The sequence below is a fragment of the Dreissena polymorpha genome, chromosome 13 (assembly GCF_020536995.1).
Source record: "Dreissena polymorpha isolate Duluth1 chromosome 13, UMN_Dpol_1.0, whole genome shotgun sequence".
In the NCBI taxonomy this organism is placed as follows: domain Eukaryota; kingdom Metazoa; phylum Mollusca; class Bivalvia; order Myida; family Dreissenidae; genus Dreissena; species Dreissena polymorpha.
This window is the reverse complement of record NC_068367.1, coordinates 58521394-58547620: the sequence shown is the minus strand read 5'-3', so window position 1 is coordinate 58547620 and position 26227 is coordinate 58521394. Positions and strand designations below refer to the sequence as shown.

Below are 26227 nucleotides of genomic sequence, written 5' to 3'. Positions count from 1 at the left end.
CAGAGGATCTTCTTGGTTGAGTGATTCCTGTTGTATTGCAGGAGACGATTGGACGTTAGGAGGTGGAGGGTTTGACAAAGTGGCTTGATTTGGGGCTAATGTTGGGTTGGTTGATGTTCCCAGGACGTTCATAAGTTGTTGAAGAGGGCCAACGCAATCAGACAGGTTGATGTAAGTGATGGGCTGCTGTTGACGAAGTTGAGTGGGTAGCTCAGTTTGAAGGGTAGTCGGTCTGGTAGGTTGAGATGGTGACATAGTCTGCAGAAAAGGGGAGAGGGGAAAGTTACTGATAGGACTAAGGTCTGGTAGGGCGGACTGCATTGCTTGAGAAAGGATGTCTTGTTTCTTGGAGATTGAGATCCAGTGACGCTGGCTGTCTTCAGCAGAAAGGATAGCAACATCTCGGTCGGTAATGGAGTATGGAGTCGGATTGGAGACAAGGAAATCAGGGCTGTCCGGTATGTTCTTTTCTTGGAGCACGAGTTGATGTCTACGGAAACTGCTGACATGTTTGTCAAGTTCTTCTCGTTTGAAGCATCTGAATAGGCAAAGGCGACAGTAGAACGGGGCTTGATCCAGGCTCATGTGTTCCTTGAGGAAATGATTGTAGACACGGTACTTTGCCTCTATGTAGACCTTATCCATCCGGTGGTAACATTTCAAACATTGGTAGGCGCGACGCCGTTGACCGTTGAAGGATGATACAGACATGAAGGATGATAGTGAGATTGCGACTGAAATAAATAACAAACATGTTGTTATTTTTCATCCATAATTTTGATTTCTTGTCCAATTACATCACAGACAAAATGGATCTTTGTCCACATTGTATTTTTAACGATGTATAATTCTGTATGCTTCCCCTCCAAATGAAAAGTGAAAAACACACATTAACTAAACACTTTTCACACTTCAATGCTTTAACACAAAATTACACTGAATAATTTCACTGCATGAAAATTTAAATGCAAAATATCAACAACGCTCAAATTTACTGCTGTGCTTTCTGTTGCACTGTTAACTTGATAACAATTATTTTGTCAGACTCAAAACCCGTGCTTATTCTTAATCATTGCATTTTATCAATCGGTTCCCGGCTCATTGCCCATCACACATGGTGATTCATTCCCGACCATACTTAAGGTCAACCTTTCCCTATTCAATACCGTGAATACCCGTTCTTAAGACTTTAAACAACTCTCTGACATTTTAACTTCACAACTTAATCATGCCACAAGTTAACTATACATCTCTTCTATAACAGAATCACATTAGCACTATTCCATCACAAATACTGTTTTCTTTTGTTGACATTACTTATAACAACAATTACAAGAGCTGATTTTTTTTTCATAACTATGTATCCATTGTGATTTTTGAGGTGCAAATACTTTTACAGTTTTAAAAATACACATTTTTAAGACACAAATAAATACACAATATAATCTTTTTCTCTGCATCATCTAATGCAATGAAGTTCATACAATCTTGGTTTACACTCATGTACATCACTAAAACAAATTTTATAACTGCACACAAAATATATTAAAACACAATATGAAACATCATGGTTTAAAATTTTAACTTCCGTTGTTCTTTCAGAATCCATTTTGGCACTTGATCTCCTTCGTATGGCTTGAGTTTATTATGATGAACAATTTTTTCATTTCCTTGCTTGTCTAGTCGTAACTTGAAATTCACTTCTGAAATTTTCTTGCTCACCAGAAAAGGACCATCGTAAGTTCGTTCTAACTTCGGTGCTATTCCAGGCTTTCTTGCTTCATTGAGATACCAAACAACATCACCAGTGTTGTAAATGTTTATTGACACTCTTGCATCATAAATTGCTTTGTTGCGCTTGGCAGCAGTCCCAAGGTGATCCCTTGCTACCTGATGTGCCTTTTGAAATCTTGACCGCAGCCAGTCGACATAATCTCCATACGATGTAATAGTGTTGTTGTCGCATGTTGTTGTGCTACCGAACACCAACTCTGATGGTAAACGGACTTCTCTGCCAATGGTAAGAAGGTTTGGGGTCAAAGTGGTCGACTCACTAGGTGTGGCTCTATAAGCTCCTGCGAGGCATCCTAGATTCTTATCCCATTGGTCTTGTTCTCCACAAAGGTATGCCTTTATCATACGCACCAAGGTCTTGTTAAAACGCTCTGTTTGACCGTTGCACTGTGGGTTTCGTGGACTGGTCCTTATCTTTCTTATCTCCAGCATTCTACACAACTCCTTGAAGACCTTGCTCTCGTAGTTTCGACCTTGATCGCTAAGGATGTTTAGCGGACAACCCCACCTTGAAATGTATTCATTGAGAATGCAAGATGCGCACGTCTCTGCGCTCTGATCAGGTACAGCTATTACTTCAACATATTTACTGAAAAGATCAGTTAGCACCAGAATATATCTGTTACCCCGGTCTGTGAGCGGCAGTGGACCAAGATAGTCTGTTGCAAGCACATCAAATGGTGCACCTGTTGTAATTGAACCCATAGGCGCTCGAGGTGTCTTCATTGGCTTTTTGTTCGCAGCACATGTGTCACACCTCTTAACATGCAAAAGGACATCAGTCTTCATTGCATACCAAAAATACCGTTGCCGAATTTTCTCTAAGGTCTTCTTAACACCCAAATGACCTGAAATTACAGAGTTGTGATGTTCAAAAAGAACATCAGTTTTCATAACAAATGGAACAATAAATTGCAAGTGCTCATCAGTTTGGTTCTGTCTTATGAATTTCTTAAATAATAATCCATCTCGAACAAATAAAACATCCCAGAGAACCCAATAGTGTCTCGAAGCTGGGCTGAGTGCTAAGATGTCATTACAGCTGGGCCTTTTGTTTGTTTTTTTTCGCCTCCAAAATACAGCTTATATCTGGGTCAAAAGATTGTAACTTCTGAAGGTCTTCTAATGATTTATTGCATGCCCATGGTACAAAGTTTGGAAGCTGAGTTTGAAGTCCTGAACTTTCAGGCTTGTCTTCCATTTGTTTTGTTGACCTTATTGGTTGGGTATCGCACGTTTGCCCTTTGCAGGTTGCATTTACTCCCGTCAAACAATCATTTAAAAAGTCTTCATGAACCATGTCTTGTGCTTTTTTTGTGCACTTCTTACACGGACCACACTTTAGAGGCTCATTCATGTCTTCTAAATTGCAGTCGCAGTCTCTTGGGTTTCTACACCTTGATAAGGCATCGCAGTGACCTTGCTTGTGTCCTGGTCTGTATTCAACAGAAAAGTCATAATGTGACAAGATTTCAATCCATCTTGCAATTTTTCCTCTTGGTTCCTTAAGCTTGAAAAGCCAATTTAATGCTTGATGGTCACTTCTCACAACAAATCTTCGGCCTAACAAGTATTGTCGAAAATATTCAACAAAGTAACGGATTGCAAGAAGTTCCTTTTCAGTTACGCAATAGTTTTTTTCATTCTTGTTAAGTGCTCTGCTTGCATATGCGATAACACGTTCACGGCCATCTTGGTTTTGGTGAAGTACAGCTCCAATGCCAACGTCACTGGCGTCAACGTCCAAGCAGAATTCTCCAACCTGAAGTGGATATCCCATTATATTTGGACTGATCAGAATCTTCTTGAGATCTTCAAAAGACCTTTGGCAGTCATCATGCCACTTAAATGTCACATCTTTCTTCGTGAGCTCTACCATTGGTCTAACAAGTTTGGCAAAATCTTTAACAAATCTACGGTAATATGATCCCATAGCAACAAACTGTCTGACCTCTTTGACATTTGTGGGTACCGGCCACTGAACTATCTTTGCAACATTGATTGGGTTAGGCTTTATTCCTTGTTTCGATACCACATGCCCAAGAAACAAGACTTCTTCCTGTAAAATTTCACACTTTTCGGGCTTCAACTTCAATCCAGCAGCTTCTATTCTCTCTAAAACTTCATACACTCTGCTCATATGCTGGCTAAAATCGGTGCCAAAGACAATCACATCATCAATATAAATAAGACATGTTTCCCATTGTAAACCTTGAAGAGCAAGCTCCATTGTCCTCTGAAAGGTTGAACAAGCATTGTTGAGTCCAAACGGCATTCTCAACATTTCATAATGTCCATATTTACAGACAAATGCACTTTTTGGTATATCTTCTTCTTTGAGTGGGATCTGGAAATATCCACTAGTAAGGTCAAATGTGCTAAAATATTTAGCACCAGCTACAGCATCTAGGCAATCTTGCACTCGCGGCAGGGGAAATCCATCTGGTTTGACAAGGGCATTTACTCTTCTATAATCTATGCATGGTCGGACCTGTCCATTTTTTCTTCATAACCAACAAAATAGGGCTTGCCCATGGTGACGTACTTTTTCTTATTACTCCCTTGTCCAGTAATTCTTCTATTGCCTTTTTTTCTGCTTCCGCATAAGCCATTGGCACTCTTCTTGGAGCTTGTTTCACTGGTTGTGCATTACCTGTATTGATAGGGTGCTCTGTTAAGTTTGTCAAACCTATGTCAAGGTCATCTTTAGAAAAACTATCTTGAAATCTAATGAGCAGCTTTGCTATGACTTGTTTTTCTTCTTCATTGCAATTTTTAACAGACGTATCGTACAATTTTTGTAAGTGTTCTGGAATTTCTTTATTTTCTAAGGATATTTCTTCTTGCACCTTATTGATAATTTGCTCCGATTTGTGACTGAAAGTAACTCGGCGTACTGAGAAATTATTGTCCTCTTCCTCTGTGTGTTCTTGACCTTTAAGTGTACTTTTTATACTGTCAATTTGTTCGGCTTGGCCTAATACTGAGTCTTGATTAATATCCACACTATATGGGAATGGATTTAAAAGACGTATTTTGCTTGTCGGGTTTCTATTTATATCAACTAATACTGAGGCCATCTTCAATGGATATGTTTCACAAAAGTGTTGTGTAGGTTCTACAATAAAATCTGTTTTTTGAGACACATCATCTAATTCTTTACGCTCAATAAACACATCAATGACCGCTTCGCTGAGAGGTGGAATAATGAAATGGTCAGCTGCTGTTACTTTTCGAACATCGTTTTTCATTCCAATTTGAATACATGGTATATTTTTGCCTTTCAAAACTATGACTCCCTTTGACAAAAGTATATCTGCGGGACCTCCATCATCATTTTGCAGAATGTCTATTCCTAACAAAACATCATCCTCAATTTCAGCAACAATCAATTCTTTGTACATTGAAACTGGCCCTAATTCAATATTAAAAAATGCTTTTCCACATTCTTTTTAAGGAATTCCACTTGCACCTGTCAAACAAGCTGATTTGTTAAGCTGAGGTCTAATTTTAGGGTCCAATTTATTGTAAACTCTGTCTGAAATGATTGTTCTTGTTGCTCCGGTATCAGTTGTTAAAATAACTGGCACATTTTCAATATTTCCTTTGATATAGACACCACTACTAAATGCTCTTTTGCGCCGCACAATTTCTTCGGCTACACTTGCTGAGTCATCATGGCCATTTATGCTTGCCAGGACCTCCCCTCGGCCAATCGGCTTGGTCCTTTCATGTTTAAAGGCTGATTTTGATAGAAGTCTTTTCTTGCAACTTGCCCATTCTGATACCTGGCATTCTTCAATGGACAATCCCTAGCAAAATGATTTTCTTGGTTACAAGAATAACACTTAATTGTCTTGGGTTTTTGCTTAAAACCATGTTCAGTAGTTTGTTGTTGTTGTTGGGCTTGGGTTAACTGATTTAGTTTTTCAAGAACTTGTTGCAATACATCAGTTTCTTTGCTTTTTGCAGCCTCTCCTGAAATATCAGTCTTCATGTCACATGTTTTGGTATTTTCTGAATTAAATTGCTTTTGCTGGCTCTTGTTTGGGACTCTATAGGCATGTTGGCTAGTGTCGTCATTATCTGTTTCAATCACTTCATAATCTATTTCATTTTCTGATCCCGAAGTTCTACGCACAAATTTTCTCTTTCTGTCATCGTGAAATTGATGCCTAGTTCTGGTTTGTATGTAATTTACAACATGGTACACTGCTTCATCAATGTCCTCGGGTTCCTTAATAAACTCAATTTCTGACCGCACTTCTTCATCTCGTAGACCGTCCAGGAATCTTCTCACTAAATCTTCTTGCCGTGTTCTGTAGTCTCTCCTTGTATGGGCTTTGTCATACAGACGTTTAAGTTCTGCAGCATACTCCTCAGCTGTTTCACCTACTTTCTGATCTCGTTTGCTAAATTTTACAGCAAAAGTTCTTGGAGTTTCTATGACCCTAAATCTGTTGTTAATTTCACTAACAAGTTCTCTATAGTTGGTTAAAACTTCATGATTCAGTTGAGTGAACACAAATTCACCAGCACTGCCTTGCAATTTTGGTAGTAAATTGTCAAGTTTTTCTTCTTCATTCCAATGAAGTCTTTCAGCAATAATTTCAAACCTGTTAATCCATACTTTCCACTCATCTTTGCCAGTAAAAGAAGGGATTTTCATGCTTGAACTGCATTTATGAGGGTTTACACTTCTTGTTTGCCTGTCATAAGACCTGTTCTCCCTTGGGTGCTGGTAGCCAATGTCCCACATTTGTTCACCCTGACCTCTGTCATTACGGAAATGGTTATTGTTTGCTTCCTGTTCCTGGGGGAAAATTTGTACTTGTTTGTTGTTTTTATCACATAAATTTGCTAGAAGTGTTGTAACATTCTGTAAAGCATTTGACATCTGATTTTGCATTGACACCATATTTGTGACTGCATCTTTCATCCAGTCGGTTGTATTGCCATTTGACATTTCTACGTTGGAAACACTTTTGTTTAATCTAGGGGTACTGGACTTAGATGATGATGGTGCTGTTTTATTTTCTTGATATGGTTCTTCAGAATGCTGGTTAGCTGCTGTTCTGAAGAATACTTCATTCTCTTGTTCTGATTCGGAGTCTGACATTTTGCTTTCGAAGACTGGATTCAATCGCTGAATCTATGTAGAAATCAAAGATCCCACCGCTGCCACCATAAATTATGTCACGAGCCGAGCGGTAGCTGTGATTTTACTTCAGTTTCTTTAACTTTTCCAAACTTGAAGCTTTTGTTCAAGTTTAACATGGAACTAAAATGGACTCTGATAAACAGTAAACTAAGAATAACATTTTGCCTATTCAGTTGTTTTAAAATTGTCAAAAAAAATATACAAACTCAAGATTTATAACCTTTCTAAATTTTATTCATTCATAACGAATAAATAAATAAAAACTTTCAATATATATATTTCTTAACAGACAGATTAATTTTCAGACATTTACATTATAATACAGCAATATACACGTACATGTGTCATGTTAAGTATTTGCACTTTCTATTTTATAATGTTCTAAAAAGATGACAAATGCAATTTTTAAGTATTTATAAAATTCAGTCTGAATTTTAATAGCTAAGTCTTATTGAAAAATGTATTTTAAATGCTTATATAAGAAAAATAAAATAGGTCTCACACCTAGGAAAACAAAATTCAGAGTCCTCGAATGAGAATTTTCAGTGCCTTTTATACTCTCCAAAAGCGCACACATAACGTTGTGCAATAATAAAGTAAAAGCGCACATATGAATTGTGCACAAAAAGCGCACAAACAACGAGCAGTAAAGCGCGCAAGAGCGCACAATAAAATTTGAGCGTTCTTGACACGGTAAATGTCACTCATATTAAAATGATATTTCTGACGATATTACAATGAAGCAGTAGTCAAATACATATCAATTAAATCAATAAATCATTTATAAAGATGACTATTACCTTTTTAAACAATTTTTAAGAAGGAATATGAGTATTTAACAAAAGATATTGTATGACGAAACTGTCAAAATACTGTAGTCAGTGTAAACTACCCAGAAGGCACTTATGTCAGCATCAGGAAATCAACTTCCTGTTTATGCAAAAATGGCTGCCACATTAACAGACGCTTAAACAATGAGACTTTTAAAAAGGATATTACAAATAATAAAGAAGCGCAAAAGGTAGGCATCGGCTGTTATCAGCTCTAACTTCCACACAGCATTCAATAAAAGCATTAAATAACAGTGACATAGTCATTTAGATGCAAAACATAAACGGTAAAAATGAACAATGTACATGAACATAAACACATGTTTTCATAAACAATCTAGGGCATGACATTATCATACACATAAATTTGCTGTAAAAATAGTACTTAGTATAATGCAATACTAGCATAATCTCTTATCAATGTATTGAAATGTACATGCAATTTTAACCCAAATTTTTTGTTCTATCCGTGTATTTAGAAGTTTATGAGGCCCTATCTGAGCCAGAGGCTACATTATGTGCAGACCTGGAATATGCTCCAGAATTCCTACCTATGGTAATTAATTTACTAGACTCACAAAAGTTGGGACAAATTTTGAATGATAGCTGCAATTTCCAGCTATTTCTTTGTTCATGAAAGATTATTTCAATTTTGATGTGGTCTTGTATTGTGGGGAAGGAACCCAGAGGAAACCCCACCTGTCCGCCGGTATAATGACCACCAAGCAAATTCACATGCTGCCGGGAAGGGAAAGTGAACCTGGTTCGCCTAGGTGAGAAGCTAGTGTACCAACCACTGCGCTAACCAAATTTTGTTCTAAAGATGCTACTTCTCATAAAAGGTTACAACCCAATAACAAACATAAACATAAAACAGCAATATAATTTAAAATATTGTTTTGTTCTCAGTGTAATATCACATAATCATCAATGGAAAGAGAGACAAATCATATTTTCACTTGTGAAAACAAAAAATTTACAACTGTCTCCCTTAAATATAATTTAAGCTTTGAATACAAACTTATATTCTTTTCAATGTATCCTCTTTAGGAGATTTCTTTTTATACTTAAATACAAGAATACCACAACAGTGAATGATTAAAGGATTAATCACTTATATTTTTCCATATTTCATATAGATTGCCCTATTAAGAGTTCTGAATGTATACAGCAAAATTTAAACATTTTGACAGTTTCAAGCCTTTTGGGATAATACAAATATTGGATAACAACACATGTATACCAGTCTATATAAGTGAGTCCCAATATAAGACATTGTGTTTTGCATGCTGCTTTGCAATATAAAAAACCTTAAAATGCTTGTGCGAAGCATTAATTGGCATATATTTTTGTCTCAGTCTTATTAAAAGAACGTGTTCACAGATGTGTTGATAAATTTTCTTTAATTTGTATGAACTAAACAAGTTTGACTGACCAAAAACCTACATAGTACACAAAAATCTTGCGTTCATTTCCAGGGTAGAACTACTTGGTGTCTTAAATTTGGAAGATATTGTAAGAACACTTCACACCAAGAACCTCCCAATTGCTAGGCAAACATCATATCCACTACACCACAACAACTTTCTTCTACTATTTCATTTGTTTATATTCATTTTAATCTTTTCCTTTTTCCTTTTCAGCAATCTATGATAATTGTTGAAAACATTCATTTGTCAATCTGTGAACAGGCCCCTTTTTATCAATACACAATATGTACACTATACTTTGAAGCCATTATATTATGGACAAGTGAATGACAGACAACATAATATACCATAATTTGACCGTCCTGTAAATATTGTTAATCGGAAGTAAAATACAGTTAAATTGCTACTTATCTTTTTTACGAATGAAACACTGATCATAGGCAGGTCTACTTATTTTTAAGAACTGCAAAACATGTAGTTTCAGTTTACCCATTTTATTTATATATACAAATAGAGGGATTTTCCCCTATCAAAAAAGGGCATTTAGGGCCCATTTAAATGCAGCAGCAATTGCATCATATTAATCTTTCCATGTTGAAAGTAAGTGTGTGAAGTAACCTCTGATAGCTCTTAAAACTTACAGAAAACTATCAAATATGTAAAAAGTACAAGTCAAAATCTGTACTAACCATGGAGAGCCCACGAAACTCACCAAACCAACCACTTTTTTTCTAGCCAGTGGACTGGTCTGCCATAGCACAGGCTTATCTCGGACGACACTTTACAAACATGCATTTAGCTGAATGTTCCCAGATCGTGGCTTAGTAACATGCATTGCAACATTATCCCTTTCAGTGCGAGAACCGAATTTTGAAGGCCTTTGCAAACAGTTTGAATCCAGATGAGACGCCACAGAACGTGGCGTCTCATCAGGATTCAAACTGTTTGCTATTCTGATAATATTCTTTGAAAAAAATCGAAGAAAATGCTAATTTTAGAAATTCAGCAGACGACATTTTAGAAGACGACAAATTTCCCAGCATGCAAAGGGTTATCAGACATTGGCCATGAAACTAAGCGACTTTCTTCTTGCCAGTGGGCACGCGTTAAGTACCGTTTTTACAGATCGCAGCTCATGAGTCATGTTCTGAGAAAACTGGACATAGTGCATGTGCGTAAAGTGTCGACCAAGATTAGCCTGTGCAGACTGCACACGCTAATCTGGGATGACACTTTCTGCTTTTATGACATTTTTCCTTTAAATGAAGTCTCTTCTTAGCTAAATTCCAATTTAGGCGGAAAGTGTTGTCCCTGATTAACCTGAGCGGACTGCACAAGCTAATCTGGGACGACACTTTACGCACACGCATTTAGCCCCGTTTTCACAGAACGCAGCTCATATGTTTTACAGTAAAGTCAAGATGAGCAGCAACCTTCCAAAGCCCATGAAACTTACAGACGACTTCTTTTTACCAGTGAACTGGTCTGCCGCATGCATTAAGCACCGTTTTCCAAGATTGTGGCTCATATGTTTAAAAGTAATGTTGAAGTGTGTAGTGACCACGAATCAAGAGACGACTTTCTTTTAGCCGCTGGACCAGTCTGATCACATTATGTGTAGTCACCTCTCATAGCAAACGAATTCAATATATAATAATACATCAAAATGTGTATTAATATACTATAGCCGATGACACTCAACGACTACTTTCTTCTTGCCAAATATCTTTACGCATTTACGCATCAAGCCCCATTTTACCAGATCTTTGCTCATAATTTATGCTTTAAAATAAAACTCACTGCTAGTCCATGACACTTACCAACGACTTTCTTCTTGCCTGTGGACTGGTCTGCCAGGGCTTTGATCACGTTACCGAGGGAACTGAGAGACTGGTTAATTGCCGAGCCTTCCTTCAGACGATCACCCGTCGCTCCCGTCGAGTCCGCTCTCTCACTGTGAATTTAGACAATTTACAATTACAGAAAGATACGTTGTTTTGCAGTCAAGAAGACTATTCAAATAATTTCAGACTAGAGTTGGTACCAGATAGGGAACTTGGCCCTCAGTAAGCACTGCAAGAAAGTTTTGTGAAGATTTAAATTACACATATAAACATACATTATTGAGTGTAATTGATATATTTAACAAAGATAAATAATTATATTTGTTAAATGTGCCAACCATTCATCCGCTGAGGGTGTTATCATAATATGCCTTTCAACATACTGGCGCATTAAAATTAGGAACATCAATGAGATTTAAATTGATCATCAATTGATTTAAATTAGGCCAAGGGTGCTTGGGGCCCTATTTTTTCCCTATATATAAAACTTCAACCCTTTTCCACTACAAAGTAAACATGGATATATTCAATATAAGTTTATGAGTAACTCGCAGGCTGTTCAAGTTTTATGCTGGACATAAAGCCTTTAAATCTTGAATCTAGTTAGAAATTTCTATATTTTAATATGCTTTTCTAAAGGACTATAAACGCGTCAACATGCGTTTCTAAGCAGCAAATTAAATCTCTGGCTATTTACCTGCCAGAGAGATGCAAAAGTTTGAAGGTACATGTGCACATTAATGAGAATATCTATGGATTAAAATAAGGCCAAGGGTGTTTGGGGCCATATTTTAGCCCTGTATTAGTAAATTTGAATTATCTGGCTATAAACCTTCCATAAAGATCCATGAGGAATGTACAACTAAAGACGGTGGTAGCTTTGAATGTGGTGTCCACCCATTTCCCATAGAAATTGTGCACATCAATCAGTGTCTATTTCAAAGTTTAAATTCATTTGCTATTCACCTGCCAGCGAGATCCACGAGGTTGAGGGTGGAGGTCCTTGTCATACTCTGTCCCAGGGCGTTGGGCTGCTTCTGGGTCAGCGTGATTGCCACGATCGTGTGTGCCCGACTGTTGGATACAGAAATTGTATAAAAATGTGTTTGCAACTATTTTGATAGCTCAGACAAATAGACATTAAATTGCATAAAATAATCTTCCCTTATTTACTGTGTGTGCCTAAAAACTTCATTCCAGCCCAGGGTCCTTTTTCACCAACCCGTTCTGGACTTCAGAAATAGAGAATATTTGTTCATGTCAGTGTTTGTTATTTCACGAGTGATCATAGAAAATATATTTTCACGAGTGGCGCAGCCACAAGTTAAAATATTATTTTTCTATGATCACGAGTGAAATAACAAACAATCTTACACTGACATGAACAAATGTTCTGTTCCTTTCATGCCAATTTTTCAAGAAAATAATTAACAGCTGTTTCCCTTTTGCTGAAAAGTGACCCTTTCTCCCGTGGGGTGCCTCAATACATTTCAAACACAAAATGACGTCATTAGTGTGAAGAAATGATGTCATTAACTCTTTTACAATGTAAATAAATGGTGAAAAAGCATTAAATAAAAAGAAAATTTGTTGGATTCGGTGGAATGTCGATTTTAATTCACTCATGATCATAGAAAATATATATATAATTATTTATGATAATCTAAAAATAGAAAATTTGTTATTTTCACTGGTGAAAATAACAATTTGTTTATTTTCACTGCTGTTATTTCACTGCAGAAATGTCATATTTTATCATTAGGTATAAAAGAATAAAGAATATCCTTGAAACCAAGACAAATATTTTCCGCTTTTTAACATACACAGGCTGCTACTGGTGATTAGCTTATTAACAAAATGTTCAACATAAAGAATGATGTAGATTGAGGTGGTCAATGCCAAATTAGACTAAATTTTTTTTTCGCAATTCCTGATTTTTCTATTAGAAGAATATCCTCAATTTTTTAAGTTAGGTCTATGAATTGTAAGGTTAAATATGGGCCCAGGTTTGGACTTGATAATCCCAAGACATATCTAACAATTCATGATTTTTATAACTGGTTTAACTTACCATGAAAGCATTGTAAGATTGTTGTGATGCTTAAATGTTATTTAAATCATCAGTTTACAGTTTTTGTTCACCATGTACAAATCTAAACCTACCATTTTCAAGCATAAATTCAAAAGTTAATATTAAGTTAAGCTAACATATTTTAAACTAAAGTTGAGAATGGCTAAAACTGTTTACAAACATGGCCCCCAGAACCTACCTGCTTGTATTTGTTTCTTACTATTTTTTAGTGTGACATATTTTTACAAACATATACAAATATTTACCTGCTTGTGGCATTCATGTTAGTCGCTGCTACGGTTCTATTTCTGGTGCCCTCATTGATCTTGTTGTCAATGTCACGGTAGCTGTTCACACTTGCTGATGTCAGGTTCTCAACTGAAATCAGACATTTTTTATGGCAGATTCTTTACTGAAATCAGATATTTGTTTATGTCAGGTTCTTAACTGAAATCAAACTTTTTTTATGTCAGGTTCTTAACTGAAATCAGACATTTTTATGACATCAGGTTCTTAACTGAAATCAGACATTAATTTGACATCAGGTTTTAAACTAAAATCAGACATTAGTTCGACATAAAGTTCTTAACTGAAATCAGACATTAGTTTGATGTCAGGCTCTCAACTGAAATGTTTATTATTTTATGATTTGCTTTCACAATTATGACGTTGTTGTCTTAGCAATCTGTTTTTTGTGTCAAATTTGTCCAATTTCCTATATATACGTCAAAAAGTATATATTTTTCCAGAAATGACTGCCAAAAAATTTCTTTTGAAGGTTTTGAACCCAAATTTTTTTGGTACATAAAATGCAACATTAAGTTAATTTACCTATGCAGCTTTTTAGGTTGAACCTCAGTAAATATAATATTAAAAACACTTGTTCTTAATTTTTTAAACATTTATCAGAAAAAAAACAAATCACCAATTTCTCAAATTTAGTCAAAAGGACACAATTTTCCCAATCCAAAAGGCCTCAGCCCCATTCCCAAAATGGTTTTATAAAAACAACGCTCATTAATGTTTATTTCATTCCTAATATTAAAAAGATAAAAAATATCGTACAATACTTATGTTCAAGAATATCTTAAACAAAAACTATACATACGCTTTCGTCAATGTGAGACAGCTTAAACACCAAATAATATATAAATCAAATGTACTGAAAGTTATTCTAAACTGCTTAATATGAAACATTACTCTTCAAAGTTGGTATAAACATGTATGCAGATTACCAATAATTTTGTCATTAAATTAAGAGTTCTGTATGAAAAATAATATAACCAAAAGTGGTAAATTTAAACTGAAAAATCAACACAAAAGTACTTAAGGAAAATTGCAATATAGAAATTTCTACATTTGTTAGTCAAAAGACAGGGCTTTTTATAGTCTCACAGGGATGGGACCTACAGGCAAACTTTTAGGGGAAAATAACCACCTTTCTGATATTTGAGGGAAACAAATTGAAAGCAGGGGAATGAAAACTCCTGAGGTAAAATTAGTAAAAATCAAGAGTTAAATTTTACATTCGTTAGATTTGAAAATTAGTTGTATTTGAAATTTATGAGTTGAAGATATTTGTCAGAGAAAAAGATGCTTAATCAGGGTCTACATAACATGTTTGTCAAGACTAAAAGCATTTAAAGTGTAAGAATTGACCCATAGGCAAATAATTGATGGCCTTGCCAATATTGTTACCTTTCATCAACGCTAACAACAAGACTTTTTGTTTGTCAGAGCATGTGGCGGCAATAAAATAAATGTTTGATTGGTTGATCATTAAGTTTTATTGACAGCTTGGGAAGCAGTCCATTGGCTGGTGAACATAGGCCAAGTGAGTGATATTTCTTCCTTCTTTTAAACATACCTGTAAAAGGCACTTTTTAAATAGAGGAAAAATTGCATAATTCCAAATTATGGTCCTGAAAATCCCCCCCCCCCCAAAAAAAAACAACCCCATAAATTAACTGCAAGTGCACAAATACAACAAGAGATTGCCAAAATATGGTCCCCTACTGGTGAAACTCCACCATTGTCAGTAAAAAAATAAATAAATTATTTGTTGCCATAGCAACCAGAATTTTTGACGTAGGAACAAAATGAAATGACGTGCATAAACTCCATAATGCCATCTATCCATGTTTCAAGTTTCATGAAAAAATATGAAAAACTTTTAAAGTTATAACAGGATCCAGAAAAGTGTGACGGACTGACAGACAGACAGACGGAGTGCAAACCAGAAGTCCCCTCCGGTTTCACCGGTAGGGGACAATAAGCTCAGAGAATGATAGTTTCAGCAAAAAGGTATGTACAAGACTATGAAGATGGGTTTGTGCTATTAAGTACCAATCAATTAAAAACACCAATCATTTTCAATCTGAAGTTTTCCTTACGCTAATATACCCAATTTCAGTGTTTTTTGCGATAATTTTTCCCAGTTGGCACAGTGCCTGTACTTTCCCAGTTAGGCAGTCAGGCAAAAATAATAATTACAGGTTCTTACCATAGAAGCCCTTTGAAGGATGCTGCCGTACTTTCAGGCCACCCTTTATGGTCATGGACTTAGCGTCCAGAAGATCTCGCACCTGCTCGTTGTAGATCTCCAGCATGCTCAATGTGACCTGTGACAATTTTAAAACATTATTGCCTTGCCACTTTCTGGCTATCTAGGGGTCAATTAAAAGCACCCATTCTCAAAGGGAAATGGTTTTAAAAAAAATATAAAAAAATTCCCAACATCAATTTTTTTTTTATAGTTTTATTCTTATTTTATCTCAACTTCATTTCAATTTCATCCAACAATTTAAGTATACAACTATAATGTATATGACAAATCAGTGGTCTTTAGTTTAACACACAAACATTCCCAAGCCCGAAATAGCACTTTTCACCTCAGAGCAATAACAAAGTATCTGTAATTCACAATTATATGCACTTATTGGATTCTTGAACTGATAATCATTTTTACTGATTATTACTATAACTGGGCAGAATGCTAGAAATGTATTTCACAACCAAAAGTGCGTAACTTATGATGCTCATTAAAGAAACCGTGTTTGCTGGAAAATAAACAATTAGTTTAGTTTCTGTTGTGTAGGAAAAAAACATGAGTGTGTAAGCAACAGTATTTAAGTATACACGCATCAGAAAAGCACATACATGGACTTGTTAATGGTTTGATTAACAATTGTGCTGCTACAAATTTAAATGATTTGTATATAATCATACTTTATTTGCATTTGATTTTAGAACTTCAGTTGATTTTCTGATGTTTTTCTAAGGTTTGCCCAAGATTTGAGCTCCTTTTACAACCAAAAAACAACAACGTATCTTCTCCTGACTTCTTAGTCCCTAAAATTTGACCTTAGGATGACCCATGGTTTATTGGGTAGTTACCAGTCAATAATTTTGTACTAATTTTGTTCCAACTCCAGTCAAAGGTACATGTGTATAAATACATTTGCCAGTTCATGTGCGTTGTATCGTGGAGAAATAATGGGTCTCCATTGATCACCACTTCAATGGAATAATTTGTTTGAAAATAAGTTTTAAATATTTAATTCAAAAGTATATAAGTTTCTACAGAATAAAGCCAATTGATCAGGTCTTTAAGAAAGCTTTTGAATTTTAAACAAATGCAATAATTTAAGGTTGTTGAAAAAGCGCTCTATTATCTTGATATTTTAAATGTGCAAGCTTATTCTATACATTTAAATAGTAAAATATCTATTTATTTCTTTAATTCACATTCAGTAACAAATATAACCCACAAAAAACATAAAAAAAACTGATCCAATTAACAATATTGAAGTGCAAAGAAATCACTAAAGAGCCAAAGTTTTCCAATTATGTTTCTCAAACAAATATCAAATACTGATTCTACCCATGAACCCCAAACAAATGTCTCCTCCAGTATCAGACATTATAAACACTCCATCTAAAATTGGTTTGAACTTATATATCTTAATAAATTTCAAAGTATTTTTACTTGCATAATTCAAAATAATATACCATGTGACTTTTGTTTATTTTAATTTCTTCAATTTCTAAACATGTTTCGGCCAGAGCTGTGATGCAGTTTATAAAGTAGTATCAGTAGCATTTGTTTTATTAAGCATTTTTTCCAGGAAAAATTTTATAATTTTTTTGTTGTTGTTTTTAAATTCATATTCATTTAGATATAAATAACAGGGCTAACCCTGCCATTTGCCAAATAGCTAGTTGCTTAAGAACCTATGTTATTCTGTTTCGTGGGGCTTCATCTGCTACGACGACGTCACGTGAACTTGCGCGTATTACGAAATAGACGTCATAACAAATTTTGATATTAACAATATATGTAATGTTGAATTGTGGACAGCATCACAATTGGTAATTATTTATTATAATTTATTTATTTATTAATTGTAATGTACTGTTTTATTGACATTTGCATGCAACAATAGGCTTGTCTTTTAATTATTCTTACACATATTTTTTAGTAAATGGAATTAAATTGAGTTGTTAGAATAATAATAATTATTATTCTAGATTGATTAATATTAATGTTCTTTTGAGAATCATCTTCTACATGAAGTTAATTATTTACAGTAATAATCAAAAACATAATAAATAACAGGGCTAACCCTGTCATTTGCCAAATAAGCCAGTTGCTACAAATGGACACTTTCGGCTAGACAAATTTTTATTTCTCAAAAACATTTTCTAAATAAAATAAAACCCATAACAAGATGTGTTTGTGAAACACTATGTCCCCCTATATGATGTTTGACATTGTAGGATGACCTTGACCTTGTGAAGGATGACCTTGACCTTTCACCTCTCAAAATGTGCAGCTCCATGAGATACACATGCATGCCAAATATCAAGTTGCTATCTTCAATATTGCAAAAGTATTCATAAAATAAGCGATTTGGGCCACATATATTTGACCTCTGACCTTGAAGGATGACCTTGACCTTGACCTTTCACCACTCAAAATGTGCAGCTCCATGAGATGCACATGCATGCCAAATATTAAGTTGCTATCTTCAATATTGCAAAAGTATTTATAAAATGAGCGATTTTGGCCACATATATTTGACCTCTGACCTTGAAGGATGACCTTGACCTTGACCTTTCACCACTCAAAATGTGCAGCTTCATGAGATACACATGCATGCCAAATATGAAGTTGCTATCTTCAATATAGCAAAAGTTATTGCAAAATGTTAAAGTTGGCGCAAACAGACCAACAGACAGACCAACAGACCAACAGACAGACAGACAGGGCAAAAACAATATGTCCCCCACTACTATAGTGGGGGACATAAAAAAGCCTATAAGACAGATTTTTGCCAAATCAAGGCAAATTTGGCAAAATAAAATTGTGAGAAAAGGAAAACCTGCATTATAGCACATGCCCTGCAAAGTTACATACTTTTCAAATCAACTTGACAAATTTAATTACCTGGAAATCTTCATCTTTCGACGCAGCAGCACGCTTCTCTTCAATTTTCTTGAAAATGTCATCGCACACAAGTGGAATGATTCCCTTATTGTTGCCGTATCCGACCATCGAGTAAGACTTCCCAGATCCAGTCTGGCCATAGGCAAACAGTGAGCAGTTGTAACCATTCCAGGCATTGTCCAACACTCCGCGACCAAGATCATCAAAAACACGTTGCTGGAAGAAAGAAACAGAGGTTTTGTATTTTCACCAAATACTGTTCAGTTCAGAATTTAAACAAGAGCTGTCTCCATAGGAAGACATATGCCCCCGAAAAAGGCTGTTTCGAAGCCTAAACACAGATTTCAAAACCTAAATGCGGACCCTAAAAATGTGTGTGCGTATGGAAAACCCTTGTCCATATACACATACATACCAAATATGAAGGTCACATCTGAAGAGACTTAGAAGTTATGTGCATTTTTTTAAACCTAAACACAAAAGTGTGACAGACAGACAGACAGACAGACAGACAGACAGACAGACAGACAGACAGACAGACAGACAGACAGACAGACAGACAGACAGACGGACGGACGGACGGACGGACGGACGGACGGACGGACGGACGGACGGAAGGACGGACATGCGATAACTATATGCCCACCTTTGGGGGCATAAAAAATCTAATTGATCCGCACTCTGAAGGTCTGAATGCATGTGTGTTAAGTCCCAGATAAGCATTTGCAGTGTGCACAGGCTAATCAGGGCCTGTGACATTTTCCGCCTGAACTGGATTTTCACTAAGAAAAGACCCTTCCTTTTAACATAAAATACCATGAAAGAGAAAGCATTATCCCCGATTAGCCTGTGTTCACTGCACAGAATAGTCTGGATGGACATTTTATGCACAAGCATTAAGCCAAGTTTCCCCAGAATGAGTCATCGACTCAATAAAACTCGGTTAAATGCTAAAATACGGAAATGGGGGTTTTGTATTAATTTACAATTGCTGTTTACTTTTGACATTTCATAACCATAAAAAATGTAAAGCTGTAAAACTGTTCACATGTACCCACAAATGATGCTGAGATACAGAAATGGACACTTGTGAGTCCTTTTTAATTGACTCTCCGACATAATGATCTGTCCAGTTGCTGGAATATAGAAATGGATTCTTCTCTTGTTAATTTCATGCCTTTCACGTTTGATGTCTATTTTTACAAAGATATGTACAGGTGACGCCATTTTACCTACCTTACATTTATTATAGATTTGTTGATAATAAATGAACAATTGAAAGTAAATAAATTGACAAATCCAAAAAAGTGGGGGGAGGGGGGGGGGGGGGGGGGGGGAATGTCTAATTTACTTCATAAAATAATTTTATAATTTGTGAATATATGCATGCATTCAGAAATAATTCATAAAACAATCAATATTATCTATGTGCACTGGTAATTTAAACAAAGGCACTTTGAACATGTCAACGAAATAAGAAGAAAAACAACAACACAAAATCAAATTAAATATGGTCTATGCCTTTTATTGACTTGTTGTCAACAACAGTCAATATTTGATTTGGACAACTGTTGATAAAACGACAATAAATCTTCCTTTGTCCACAAACTATTACAAATTTAATCAATACATATATTGTGTCGGGTTAAATATTAAGGCATGGATGGTCTCCATAAAATATTAAGATATTGTATTATCATATAGTAAAACATGAACTTATTTATTTTTAGCCTTGGCAAGACTGTACACATAAATATAGAATGATAAAAACACTTTGGGCCTTTGGAACACTCCAAACAAAGATTTACTTAATACGTAACAACCACAAAACATCACCCCACATATGATCAATCAAAGATAACAATGTGAAATGGGATTACAAAATTTCTCTTTCATTTCGAAATCAATCGAGACTCTTTAATAGTCTTTCATGAACATCGGATCAATAACATAAATCCTTAGTCTCTATATAATTTACATGTGCAAGTAGTAAAATATTTACAGTGTTAAGAAGTCCCTTTTTAAGAGCAAACAAAATTAAGAATTTCAAACAACTTTGCATAAGAAGATATTTACATTGTCAAAAAGCACGTCGTTTAAAGCAAACATTAAATACTATTATAAGAATGGGTTGGTATTTAATCAGGCCTTTTCCACTCCATTTTGGGAAAATGCCACACTGGAATTTTGGGAATTTTGAGTCGTGAAAAACCCCATGTTGGGAAAACTGGCTTAATTGGGAAAAATAATCGCATGTAAATTGTGTTTCTTATAATTCAAAGAAGCCGTTAACTGGTAAATAATGACTATTTTGATAACATATTATTAAAATAACAAAAATATTATGAACATGTGTGATAAGTGCAGGTTTTTTATCTGATTTTGGGGAAAGGGCCTGGCCTTTTTTTAGGTGAAAAAAATCTCACGAAACGCCGGATTATTGGGGAAAATAAGGAAAGTCTTAAATAATCAATTTAACATATTTTACTGTTTTTAAAACAAATTCAAGGCAACATATAATTTAATTATGCAATATTTCACTATTTTATAGACTGGATCAGGTTAACTTATATAGTTAAAGGTTAAAAAAAAATATTTATTTTTGGGGGGGGGGGGGGGGGGGAATTGGGAATTTTTTTTTTCAATTGGGAAAAAAAACAACCAGATTTGCATTGAAAATGGGGCCGAATTTCGGACCCATGGCATAGGGCGGAAAAGGCCTGTTAATACAAGGTCAAGACATGTTCTTCCGTCTCTTTAAAAACATTCTTCCAAGTACAGCTGAAATTGCATAGTCACATACTGTTAAAAGCGGCAAAACAAACAGATATAGACCTATCAAATGCGCGTCTAAAAGGAACCAAACTCATTCTTACTCATTTTGAGGTCTGAAAGTCGCTTCCCATTTGATCTTAACCTATTTGCCTAGTGGACTCTCCCATCCTTCTAAATTGGATAAATTTATTTCCGAAATTAGGGATATCTAGTACATGTATATATATTTCTATATTTAGAATATTTTTTACAGAAATTCCTTTAAGCAAACGGCGCATATCCAGCTGAGACGCTGCATCATGCGGCGTCTCATCTGGGTCTACGCTGTTTGCCAAGGCCTTTTTTCTAGACGCTAGGCATAAATGGGTTAAAATCCTACAAACTAATTCCTATACAAAAAGCATTTATCTGTGCAGATTCTAGTAAGAAAACTTTGTTCCCATTTAAAGAGTTATTTCTCTGAATTCTGACAGTGCTGTAAAAGCATTCTTTGGTAAGAACATTCTACACTCAACATTGTTTCCATTCTTTTCTGAAGAAGACAAAATAGATTATACTGTATCTTATTTTTTCTGAAAATAAATAGTATTTATTTTGCAATTTAACAATTGAAGATCAAACTGACTTAATCCATGAATAAGAATATTGCAAACTGGATAAATTAAAACAAAATGCAATAAATACATTTACCACATTGTTTTGATTAATCTGCATACATTGCTGCAAACATTTTATTATTATTTTTCATTTAATACCCTTGTTAATAAAGCCATTTCAACTTATTCTGAATTACAGTAAGACCAGCAAACTGTGAACATGTGAAACAATGCATTTATTGAACCCAAAGAAATCTATACTGCACCAATTTAAAAGATATTGGCAAAAGCAAACGTTTAGTGACGGGCTAAAGGAAATGTTTTCATATACCATAACAAGGAACTTTTGATAAACTTTCTTGAAAGGCTTAAACAATGAAATACTTCATATGGAACATTAAGCCTGAAATACTTCCGGATTACAACTTTTTTGAAAACAAACGTAAAATCTAACAAAACACATCTTTAATTATATTCTTGATAAATTATACATTATGTTAAATATTTTACAGCAAACCCTGAAATGTTTAAGTAGTGTTTTCCATTGATTTTCTTGTTATATCTAATTAATAAACAACATATGACTTCCAACTCAATCACGCAGCAAAATGCTTTTTGTTTCCATCTCCCAAATTGTGCGCCTAAAGTAGAAGTATTTCATTCTTTTGGTGAGCCAGTTATCACATAAATATATTTATTACAATAATGGAGGATCATGAACTTGAAACCTACACAAGAAATTGCTGGTTTTGAAAAACTATTACTATAGGTTTTATCTAGAGATCGCTTTCATTGTACTGCACCAATAAATATCTTCTCTGAGTAATAAGATTTTAAGCTGCAACAAATACGGTAGACATGCTGAATGAAAAACACAAGCTCCATTATTAGCAGAAAATACTTGTAGACACTAAGAAAAATAGTATGCATATGAATTGCAATCAATACCTTTAAATTTTCTCCATGTTGTACTTAAAAATTTAAAAGCAGTGCCCACAAAAAAGCACAGGTTTTGTAAACATAATCAGACTTTTCCCAACCACTTTTATAATATGACTGGTACTGGCAACTTCAAAACAATCTGTTTCGGTGGGGAAACTTTACCTTAGAAGCAGATTTCTATCAAGTTATAATCATTTGTTTACCTTACTTGGATACATATCAATCAATAATTACATTGTTAACAAGATATGTGTTTGTCAGAAACACCTATGTCCCCTACTGCATCGCTTTAAAGTTATATATTTGACCTTTGACCTTGAAGGATGACCTTGACCTTTCACCACTCAAAATGTGCAGCTCCAGGAGATGCACATGCATGCCAAATATGAAGTTGCTATCTTCAATATTGCAAAAGTTGTGGCAAAATGTTAAAGTTGGAGCAAACAAACAAACCAACCAACAGACAGGGCGAAAACAGTATGTCCCCCTCTTTAGTGATGGGGGACATAAAAATGGCCCCACTCTGATAACACCCAATGGTTAAGGGTTTCCTTACAAAAAATCAAGTAATGATCAAGTTTTTTTAATGAAGCTATCTTTTAGGGACATTTTTAGGTGAATAAGGGGGAGAGGGAGGGGGGTTATACATGTATACAGCTTTTAAGCAGAGCAAAATGGCGTCATTTCAGTTGAAAAATTACCAACATATTCCACTGGTTAATACCTACCTGGTCGGCATATTTGGTTCCCTCTGGCTCTAAATACCCATCAGCTCGCTCTTTAAAAGCGTCATGTGACCAGTAGGAATGATCGAATGTGAAGCGTTTCGGCTCCTGCTTCAGGTTTTCTGGGTCTAGAATTTCTGTTGAGTTCCCATTCATCTGTATAATCAGCGTGGCATTCCTGGCAGTCTCACGAGAATTGTGCCCAATTGTTAAGGATAATTTATTGTTTAAGATTTTTTATATTTTCATGATGTGGTTAAGTTTAAACATTTAGAAGTAGCGGTGGTACGGCAGAAATGGTAATTACAATCAGACAGTCCAAGATTTATCTTCCTCGTGGATGCATTTTGATAAGTTCTGGTTTACTTCTGAGAGCATGTACCAATATCCGTAAGGCTTTTCAATTGTTCAGGTTTAAACAGGTAGCCAATAATATATGCTTGCAACTTTAGAAACAAACGTATTGCTCACTGAATCAATGAAAACAAGAGCACTGCATAACAGGTGCCAACGCTTGGCTGCGGGTGCAGTTTTGAATAAATGAAAGATTGTCAGAATTTTTTTTTTGAGAGGTCACAGTGACCTTGACCTTTAACCTAGTGACCCAAAAATGGATGCCGCGTGTAGAACTCATCAAGGTGCATCTACACATGAATTTCAAATGTCAAGGTTTTAGCACGACGCGGACAGCGGACGGCAGACAACAAGCTGGCTATGACAATACCTTGGTTTTCTCCGAAAACAGCTGAGCTAATTAATTAAATAATAATGATGTTTTAGTTTGCCAAATGGTGGATTTCAAGCCTAATCAATGAATCAGTTTGGCAACAGAAAAGTTGATTACAATTATGTTCAAAAAATTTTCAATTCCTGACTATTTTTTTATTTTATTTTTTTTTATTAAGATTTTTTAAAGAACAAAATGGGGAAAATGTTATGAATTTAATTTATTTTTTACAAGTTGATGTATGAAATGCTGTTCTGTGCCAACCACATAAGGGCAACAAGGTTTGTTGGCAAGCATGCATCATTGCAGCATGCAACACTATCAGATAAAACATTAAACAAACTCAAAACTCTAATATACAAATTGCTTCTAATGACATTAGTCGAAAAGATTGTTTTTTCTAAATTATTGTCACAATATAAAAGCTGTAAGATACTATTCCAGATTTGCGTAACAATAGTCATAGAAAGATCTTTATTGACAACATTTTGTGTACATGAAAATCATGTTAAACTCAGTCCCATGAAAAGGAACACATTTCTAAAAAGTAACGCATAAATTCCATAATTATTGCAATTTTTAGTTCATTTTTCTGTAAAAAGGATATGAATGGTCGCACTCGGACAGCCACTTTTACATTTTCCTCCGGCATGTTTATTGTAGTTATCCTTGCACTTAGTCTCACAAATTATTCACCTTTTTATGTCCCGGCAGAGTGAATGATCTAATTCTAAATAACTAGGACAAATCAATTGCGAAATGAAAGTCCCGGTCGTCCGGTTCCGTAACATCCGTAAACAATGAAAATATTTATAGCAACGCAGGTGCGCGTAAGGTTAAATAACACTATCAACTTCCGCAAAAATCAAAGCACTGCAATCTTCAACTTCAACGAGATACTCTACAACGCCTCGAGGACATCTACTGAAGAGAACTAAAACTGTGCAAATGTAGAGTGCGGAGTGCTTCTTAAAATGCAAATAAAATAGCGTTCGCCAACGTATAGTACACTGTACAACTGGCCTATAACTATAGGCACGGAACACTGGCAGCGGCCGGACGACAGACTTGAATGCGTCCAGGCTCGGGGCTGTCACTCCTGCGGAGGGTAAGGAGTTCCAGATAGATACTGTCCTGGAGAAAAACAACCGTCATATGCATTACGTACGGTTTGTGGAGGGATGAACTTTTGAGAGTTGCTTTGTCTGGTTGATCTGACTATGGAACGGTCTGGTAGATAATTACGAAGCTGGTACGGCAACAAGACCATAAACAACACTGTAGAATAGTACCAGGTCAAAGCATTGTCTACGTTTTGCCAAGTCTGCCACTTGAGTTCATTGATGATTGATGTTACACTATCCGGCTGGTATGGGCTGAAAGGCTTGTTCGCTAAGAATCTGGCAGCATTACGTTGTACCTGTTCAATTTGTTGCAGTTGAGTATTTTGTTTCTGAGAAGGATTTCAGGTGGGTGAATAATATTCCAACTTTGGTCTAAATAATGATTGATAAGCTCTTTCGTTAACTAGTTTAGGGCATTTTTTAAGGTTTTGTTTAATAAATCCCAAGTTTGTGAAGCCTTTTCAGTTATTTTTTCGATCTGAGTGTCAAATTTCAAGTTGTCGTTCAATTCAACGCCTAATTAAGAATTGAATATAATTTGTCTGCATTTCATTGGTGTATGAACTGTCGCGAAAATTACGTCTAATTTGCATAAACGCCAACGGCTTTTATGCATAAATAAGGTGTTTTTTTCCCCACAGTTCATACACCGATGAAATTCAGAAAAATTATATTCAATTCTTATATTAACAACACAAAATGATCTTAAAGCTGAAACTCTGTCGTGGTAAGGGTCATAAAAGTCCTTTGTAATCTAGC

At 35.3% G+C, this 26227-nt stretch overlaps 1 protein-coding gene across 1 annotated transcript in view; it reads right to left on the bottom strand.

The window, feature by feature from the left end:
* Positions 1-25146, bottom strand: part of LOC127854830 (kinesin-like protein KIF28P) — a 73290-nt gene extending 48144 nt beyond the window's left edge. The window contains exons 1-7 of the mRNA XM_052389897.1: positions 24953-25146; positions 23621-23816; positions 18580-18795; positions 15634-15751; positions 13397-13508; positions 12026-12133; positions 11036-11169 (exon numbers count right to left, since the gene is read on the bottom strand). Coding sequence (XP_052245857.1) covers positions 11036-11169; positions 12026-12133; positions 13397-13508; positions 15634-15751; positions 18580-18795; positions 23621-23816; positions 24953-24996 — 928 coding nt within the window. The 5' untranslated portion in view covers positions 24997-25146. The remainder of the gene's footprint in view (positions 1-11035; positions 11170-12025; positions 12134-13396; positions 13509-15633; positions 15752-18579; positions 18796-23620; positions 23817-24952) is intronic.
* Positions 25147-26227: the final 1081 nt, after the last annotated feature.